Source organism: Sinocyclocheilus rhinocerous, unplaced genomic scaffold (assembly GCF_001515625.1).
Source record: "Sinocyclocheilus rhinocerous isolate Xijiao unplaced genomic scaffold, SAMN03320098_v1.1 scaffold2287, whole genome shotgun sequence".
Lineage (NCBI taxonomy): Eukaryota > Metazoa > Chordata > Actinopteri > Cypriniformes > Cyprinidae > Sinocyclocheilus > Sinocyclocheilus rhinocerous.
In genome coordinates, this window is record NW_015638598.1 from 87,484 (window position 1) to 96,525 (window position 9,042).

Below are 9,042 nucleotides of genomic sequence, written 5' to 3' on the forward strand. Positions count from 1 at the left end.
TGCGGTTTCACACGGCTCGTGTGCTGTGTGTGTGGTGAAGAGCAAGCGCGTTCAGCTCTCGAAGGAGTTGGATGCGTTCTGCATTCATTTCTTATTTCTTGTGAGGCATAAGCATGAATTGAACGCACTCGTCTCACGAGGAGACGGCTTGAGGGGGACTACTGAGGGGGAGGTGAATACTTCACCATCTACCTGAGTTGGTAGATAGCGTTTGCATGAGTGCGTTCGCCTCTCTCGGGAATAGCGTCGCATTCGCGGCAGTGGTTTCCATTCTCGCTTGATTTCTGAGGTAATCTAGCATTTGTGCGGGAGCTAAATGCATGCTGCGCGTTGCGGTCGCGGTGAGAACATGGAAAGGACCTGACGGGAAATTTTTCCCTATCAGCAATTTAGTTAACCCCTCATGCGTATTATGAGCTGCTTGAGGTTATGGATCGTGCCACGGTGAGGCTTGACTTGCCATGGAAGAGGGCCAAGAAAGTGACGCCTCGAGGCTGCCTCGATGAGCGTTTTCTTTCTAGCCATAGCCCTCCAGCTCAGGTGAGCCTTCCATTCCTTCCCGATCTTCATGTGGAGATCGAGAAGGCTTGGAAAAATCCATTCTCGTTCCGCATCCACAGATTAATTTCAACATCAAGGGGATGCGTGAGAATGGTTATGAGAAAATGCCCCCTGTTGAAGAGACACTGGCCTGCTATCTATCTATGGGGGAGACATCTTCTCTTAAGGCTCCCTCCCTGCCATCCAAACCCCTTCAGGATACATCTCGTTTGAATGGCAGGGCATACGCAGCAGCAGGTCAGGCTGCAGCCTCGTTGCACACCAGGGCAGTGCTTCAAGAAGGGTATAACTGCAGCCCGGAGATCTCCAAATGGGGGCGGGAACTCCAAAACGGGGTGGGAGCTCCAAAATAGGGTGTGGCTTCCTCCCATTGTCAGACAGGCACATGACACGCATGCGCAATTTTTTTCCCCCAATCCACTTCAGTGCAAACTCCGCCCTACAGTTGATTCTAAAGATTTTATTGGTTGTGTCAATTAAAATGTTGCTTTCCTACACTATACTACAAAACATTCTAACCCCTAAACCTACCCCACACCTGACCCTAACCTTAACCAGTGAAATTGACTGCACGGTGGGATTGGCGCTGAATAGCGTGGTAAAGAAAGATGCTTCAGGAGATAAACAGTTAATAAGATTATGCGATATGAGATCATTCCGTAACTCCCCAACCGGACCTCACCGGACAATGGCACCTTTTTAGTTACACCCAGCATCACAACCCCCTCCTACCCTGCGAATTTCGAGCCCCGGGACGCCCCTGTTGCTTAGAACAAAGCGATAGAGTAAAATCTTTCCCCTGCGCTGCGGGAGAGCTCGTGGGTGATTCCCGTTTATATCATGAAGCAGAGGTTCAAACTCCAGTCCAAACACCACTGGCCAAGAGCTTTGGGCTCTGCTCTCACGGAGAATATTTACTTATATAGCATATTTTATTTTAGATGAACTAGAAACAATGTTACATTTATAAAGTTTTATTTTGAAATGTAAGTCAATAACAATTGGCTGGAGCCAGAGCCAATGGTGAAAGTCTTTGCGCGAGGAGACCCCGCCCCATTTTGGAGGTTCTGCCCACCTTTGGTGTTCACGCCTTTATTTTAGATCAACTAGAAACAATGTTAAATTTATAAAGTTTTATTTTGAAATGTAAGTCAATAACAATTGGCTGGAGCCAGAGCCAATGGTGAACGTTTTTGCACGAGGAGACCCCGCCCCATTTTGGAGGTTCTGCCCACTTTTGGAGTTCACGTCCCATTTTGGAGATCTCCGGTCTGCAGTTATATCTACTTGGGTGCTTCAGGCTGATCTGCTGAAAGTGGATAAAGGCAGGGTCTATCCCCTGATGAGGTGGCTGAGTTACGTCGCACCACGGATCTTGCTCTCCGTGCCACTAAGCAGGCCGCCACTGCCATTGGCAGATCCATGGTGGTCATGGTGGTTACAGAGACATCTGTGGGTGTATGGGATTACAATTCTGCCACAATTCTGCGTGCGAAAGATCATATTTTGAGCGCGCAAAAGTTTTGTGGAGAAAATTTTGTCTCGCAAAGAAGTATTTCGAGCGCACGAAAATCAATTTTGCATTTAAAATAAGTTTTTGGATGTGTGCAGACCTTCTCTATTGCGCATGCAACGTTTCACTAGCTGCTCACCTGATGCCCGCCCTCAGTGCTCGCTAAATGCCAACAGCTCGCGTGCTCAACACAACCCAGCGTTACAATGTGCCATAATTCCAGCCAATCAGAGACGAGGCTGCTAAATTCTGATTGGCTGCCTTGACAACCAATCACAACATTCCTTGCATTACCTCGACAGCAGAAGAGGAAAAATACAGTGCATGCATAATTATGCAAGTTGATATTCTGATCATATTTTTTTCCAAGCACATTTTACCAATTCCAAACGACATCAATCTTAATAACTACTATTAATCTGGTATTTAATCATTTATAATTGATATATAATTATTCATGAAGGCTGGAAGTGAAAAATGTCTTATATTCAGGTGTGCATAATTATTAAGCAGGTTATCTTCTACAGATAAAATCTCGAGATGGACTAAAAATGAACTGCACTTTTGTGCGCTCAAAATATGATCTTTCGCGCGCAGAATTGTAATCCCATATGGGTGAGTCTGGTGGATAACGGGTCGAAAGAGAAGGGCTTTCTTCTTGATGCACCGGTTTCCCCTTCGAAGCTTTTCGGCACTTCCGTCGAGATGGTGGTCGTGAAGTTTAAGGAGGCCAAGACGCGCTCGGTTTCCCAAATTTTTGAAGGGGGTTATTTTTAAAGGGGTTATATGATGCTATTTTAAAGATCATTATTTTGTGTATTTGGTGTAACAGAATATGTTGACATGCTTTAATGTTCAAAAAACACATTATTTTTCAAATACTGTACATTATTGTAGGTCCTCTATGCCCCGCCTCTCTCAAACACGTCGTTTTCAACAAAGCCCCCTCCTTTGACAAGCACAGTCTGCTCTACACACACACAATGCATTACTCTGCGCTGCGCAAAACTCTGCATTTGAACAGTCAATAGCAAATACTTAAACTAATAACAAAACATACTTTACAGTCGCTGATTCAGAAGCGCCAGATTGTCATAGCAAAGTCTATGACAATCTGGCGTCACAGGGAGAATCTGTGGGGTTATCATTCCATGGCAGTAGTGGAGGCTGGAATCCAAGAACACACTGAAACGGAGTGAGTTGGGTGGTTGAATGACGTAAAGAATTCTGGGCATATTCTGCCCAGGGCAGAAACCGGGACCAGTCTTCTGGGTTGGTGGAACAGAAAGTGCGGAGGAAACGACCAATTTCTTGGTTTGCTCGTTCCACCTGGTCGTTAGCTTGTGGGTGGTATCCTGATGTTAGACTCACGGTTACCCCCAGTTTCTCCATAAAGCTTTCCCACACACGAGAAGTGAACTGTGGTCCTCGGTCACTCACAATATCCTCAGGTATCCCAAAATACCTGAACACATGATTAAACAAGAGTTCTGCAGTGGTAAATGCCGAAGGCAGGTTAACCAGAGGAATCAGACGTAAAGACTTTGAGAATCTGTCTATAATGACCAAAATTGCTGTATTACCACTGGATTCTGGTACATCTGTGAGAAAATCAATGGCTATATGGGTCCATGGACGTTGGGGTGTGGGTAGTGGCAGGAGCTTTCCAGTAGGCAGTGTTCTTGGCACTTTAGCTTGTGCACAGGTTGAGCATGATGATACCACACGGCGAATATCAGATAGCATATTAGTCCACCAGTATTTTTCCCTCAATAACTGGTAAGTGCATTGAATGCCAGGATGGCCAGTGGCAACAGAAGTGTGACCCCAGATAATGAGTCTATCACGTAAATGAAGAGGAACAAAACATTTGTTAGGAGGACAGGAGGCAGGAATTTGATTCTGTGGAATTCTTGCCATTTCTTCCAGCGGGTGAGTTGTTTGTCTGACCAGGACAACTGAAGATTGTGAATTTCCATCCAAGGAAGACCCAGAATTAGGGGATGTTTAGGAGATTGGGTTATCAGCAGAGAAATGTATTCTTGATGAAGGGCTCCTACTTGTAGGAGAAGTGGTTGATAAATCCACCTCCAATAGGGCCTCCGTCAATAGCTTGGATCTTTCTAGGCTTAGGCAGAGGTTCCATGGGAATATTAAGTTGAGTAACCGTTTCCTGGTCGATAAAGTTTCCTGCAGCTCCTGAGTCAATTATCGCTGTCAATGCAAAGAACAAACTTGAGAGTTGCAGAGTAATAGGTAGTGTAAATGCATTGAATTTAAGAGCCCGAGATAGACTCCCCAGTTGAGAGCGGGGAACTTGGTTTCTGCTTGTAGCTGGGGGAATGGGAGGACGTAGAGAGCACTGTTGGATATGATGTCCTGCTTGACCACAGTAAAAACAGCAGTTCTCTCGACGCCGTCTCTCACGTTCAGTTTCACTGAGTCTTGCTCTACCCAACTGCATGGGTTCAACTGACATGATGGGGCTTGGAGAAGTCATTTGGACATTAGATGTGGGATGATTCAGAAGTAATAGGTCTAGACGGATGGCAAGATCAATTAGTGCATCAAGTGTTAGTTGTTCATCTCTGCATGCCAGCTCTGTGAGAACATCGGAGTTGAGTCCTTTGCGAAATGCAGTTTTTAATGAGGTCGAGTTCCAACCACTTCCAGCTGCAATGGTTCTAAACTCCAGTGCATATTCAGACACACGTCGCTCTCCTTGAGACAGGGTCATTAGTTGCTCTCCTGCTTCTTTACCATCAATGGCATGATCAAACACACGATGAAACAATTCTGTGAAATGTTGATATGATGTCACAAGTGCTCCTCCTTGATCCCAAATTGCAGAGGCCATTTCAATGCCTTTCCAGACAGTAAATTCATAAATCGTGCAATTTTCTGTTGTTCTGATATTCCTTCATGACTGGCAAAATACAGAGAACATTGCAATAAAAACCCTTTACATTCCAAGACTTCACCTGAGAATTTTTCCGGTAGAGGCATTGCGGAACTTGTCACAGGTTGTTGCGCCTGACGCTGTGGGGCTGAAACTAAGGCTTGAGAAAGAAGCTCTATTTTGGCATTGAGTTCAGCAATTTGATGTTGCTGCTCACCCATCACTAGCTGTTGAGCAGATATCACTTGCTGCCAGTTAAATTCTCCTGCTGCATCCATGCGGTCGATGAAGTATTCTGTCAGAGAAGGATCAGAAGACAGATGCAATTGCAGGTATGCTCTTTATTGAGAATAAAGCAAGCCAAAAATAGTCCAAAATCCAAAGGACATTATCCAAAATAGAGCAGACAGTAGTCAGGCAATAGGTGAACAGGAAACAGGGAGCAATCATCCAAAGTACAATTCTTAGTCAAAAAACACCAGGAAAACAAAGAACATTAAGCATCCAAAAAGGCACAGACAAGTTACCACACCAGATGAAGAGTTAAAGGGGTCATATGATGCGATTTCAAGTTTTCCTTTCTCTTTGGAGTGTTACAAGCTGATTGTGCATAGATAAGATCCCTGAAGTTGCAAAGACTAAAGTCTCAAAACCAAAGAGATATTCTTTATCAAAATTAAGACTCTGCCACGCCCCCCTAAAACGGCTCATTCTAACACGCCCCCACATATCTACCCCACTATGTGGAAATATTTGCATAATCCCGCCGCAAATGTGCACGCAAAGAAAGAAGGCATGGTGTCAGTAACCGCAGTTAGTGTTGAAGCAGCCATGTCAAGGAGACGCTGTGTGTTTCTAGGCGAAAGCAAAAGCACTTTATTTAGCCTTCCGAAAGTAGATGCATTTAGGAATCTTTAAGATTACTTACAACAGAACAGCAATGCATTTTATGGACGACCGTTTCGTGAACCTAGGAGAGGAGGTAATGCGGACTTTGCTATGACAATCAGGCGCAGGACAGGACGAGAATTCGCAGACGGCCTCCATAGTCGTTAACAGGACGAGGATTCGCAGAAGGCCTCCATAGCCGTGACAGGACAGGACAGGACGAGAATTCGCAGACGGCCTCCATAGCCGTAACAGGACAGGATGAGGCTTTGCAGACGGCCTCCATAGCCGTGACAGGACAGGACGAGGATTCACAGACGGATACTACTGACACCTCTGGAGGTTCTAGTGCAGTACCATCAGGAAATAGGGAGAGTTCATTAACGGTTCCTTCAACTACGACATGACAGGCTGAGAGTGCCTTGCTGGGCGCCACCACCGTACAAGGAGTTGAAGCGAGTGCCGCCGCCTCGGGAGGTTCTGCAGACACGCCGCCACCTCTGGAGAAGCTGCAGCGGGCGCCATCACCTCTGGGGAAACAGCAGTGAACTCCACTACCTTGGGAGGTTCTGCAGCATCAGCCGCCACCTCTGGAAACATCATAGTAGGCGCCGCTGTTTCAAGAGTCTCATGACGATCAACTGTCACTTGATGTGACTCAGAAAGAGCAGTTGTGACTTGACTTAACTCATGAAGATCCACTGTGACTTGACTTGACTTTTGAAGATCGGCCGTGACTTGACTTGACTTATGACGAACAACTGTGACTTGACTTGAATTATGACGATCAACTGTGACCTGACTTGACTCATGACGATCAGCTGTGACTTGACTTGACTTATGACGAACAACTGTGACTTGACTTGACTTATGTCCAATAAACACAGGCAGAAGGTCAGGAAACAGACAACAAGGCAACACGGAAAGACTAGACTAAGACTAAAACTAAAAAATGGGAAAAGGAATGGCTCAGTAATGTAGCTATCGCTAGAGGAGAGATAAATGCTAAACAAAACTAGAGACTAAACAGAAACACGGAATGGCTCGGTAAAGCAGCTAACACTTGGGGAGTGCTAAACGCAGAACAATACTCGGCGATCGGAGCAGGAACTGAATGGGTGTTATGTAGTGTGTCTAATTGGTCTCAGGTGAGCGTGTGATTAGTGAAATGGTGCATGGGAAATGTAGTCTGTGGTGACGTGCAACAGTCAGTGTAGTGAGAGAGTCAATATGATGGACGAGTGACCTCTGGTGGCGATCGGATGGAAGTCCACGGACCAGATTCATGACAAGCACGTTATAAAAATCTATTTGTGAACAGAGTATTAAAGGGGTCATATGATGCTTTTTTAAAGATCATTATTTTGTGTATTTGGTGTAACAGAATATGTTGACATGCTTTAATGTTCAAAAAACACTTATCTATGCACAATCAGCTTGTAACACTCCAAAGAGAAAGGAAAACTTGAAATCGCATCATATGACCCCTTTAATAATAAACATGGTCTAGTCATTCATAGACTCGTAGCATTCATCATGTTACAGTGTACACTCATATTACTTTTATATCGTATTGTTTTATATATATAGAGCATGAAAACGTAAGAAATTTAGAAACAATGAGCTACCTTTCATATTCAAAATGTTTTACTCATTTCAAACACTTTAGTCAGGAATTATAGTTTGGGAAAAACCCAACTAGTAAACGTGTTCAAGTTTATGTCACAATAACACGTGAACTAATGCAAAAAAAAAATGCATCTCCTCCGCTGGATGAAGCGTGCGTCGCATCTGGTTCTTCTTCTGAGGTAAATTCTGGCTTATTCCTCTCAGCGCATCTTCTTCCAAAAACGAACAGTAGCCGCGATGAACTTGACTATCCTCATGCTTTGTTTACATTGGGCGTTTACATGTGCGCGCGCCTCACATGGATATTTACATATATGAAGGGCCGCTCGTGGGCGGGATCACATTATAGATAATGAGTTTAGATGGGAAAGACTGAACATCGTGTTGGTTTCATTGGATTACTTTATCACAGAATATTTGTTTTCGATTCATTTTCATTTAAAAGTAGACACTCCAAGCTTTCTATAGATATGTCTCTCATGTCTGTGTATCCAGTATTCGCTGAGTTTCAGTTAATTTTAGTGACGCGTTTCAGATGGATATTCGCGGAGACAGAGAAGACAGAGAACGCACCCTGTATGTTTTCTTTATTTTACAAAAGCACAACTGTATGTTTTCTTTATTTTACAAAAGCACAAAGTTTTGTTGTTATTGTGAGTTTACACAAATAAAAGTAGACACTTAACAGTTTTGAATGATATATAACACTTATTTGTGTGACCAAAATCAACAGTATTTTTAGTGTCTTTCGCACTGATCTTAAAAAAAGTGAGCTGGTCGCACCGGCGCGACCGTCGACCCCAGGGAGTTAAACTGTAAAATTACTGTAAAAAGCATAATTTTTTTTAAATTTACAGTTCAGATACAAGTTTTCACAAAAACAAAAAGTTTTATAAAATGATACACTTCACATTTCAGCCTTTAAAGAAAATGGATGGGTCAAAAGTATTAATTATATTTATTAAAAAACATTATCAATAAATTATTATATTAATTAAATAACAAATAAATTTTATGGTTTAGATTTTTATAATGAATTATCTTCTTATCGATTCACCAGTTCACATTTACAGCTCTGCATGTTTGCAGGGGTAAAAACATGGGTCGCATTTCATATCGGTCTGAACAAAAACAACCCCAATACTATGTTCCTTCGATACTGGAGGCTGCAGTTCTAGGACCGCATTTCTAGGACCCTATTTTTTGTGACAGCGCCATCTAGCCAATTCTATTTCAAAAGAGGAGACCTGATTCAAACATCAGACAAAAAGATGCAAAGACTAGATCCATGGAAACTATTAATTTTTTATCTTTCCAGCTTATTTTTAATGTAAGAGCTGGTGTAAACCTGAGTGTGTGAGGCGATGTCAGCAATCTCCATTTAGCCTATTTAGCTGTGCAAAACAGTTCATTGTGCTGCTGGATGTTGTAAACTAGTATTTGTGTTCAAATTATTTTACATTTATTAACGTACTAATAAACACACTAATTTGTACCGCAATTGTTTTACCGTTTACTGCACTTTGTTATATATGTCACACATCAGATATAT

General features: G+C 43.2%; 1 protein-coding gene across 1 annotated transcript in view; it reads left to right on the top strand.

Annotated features, from left to right (window-relative positions):
• The first annotated feature begins 429 nt into the window (after positions 1-429).
• The window catches only part of LOC107749909 (trypsin-2-like), a 38,768-nt gene continuing 30,155 nt past the window's right edge, over positions 430-9,042 (top strand). Inside the window, exons 1-2 of the mRNA XM_016565134.1 lie at positions 430-540; positions 3,321-3,495. Coding sequence (XP_016420620.1) covers positions 430-540; positions 3,321-3,495 — 286 coding nt within the window. The remainder of the gene's footprint in view (positions 541-3,320; positions 3,496-9,042) is intronic.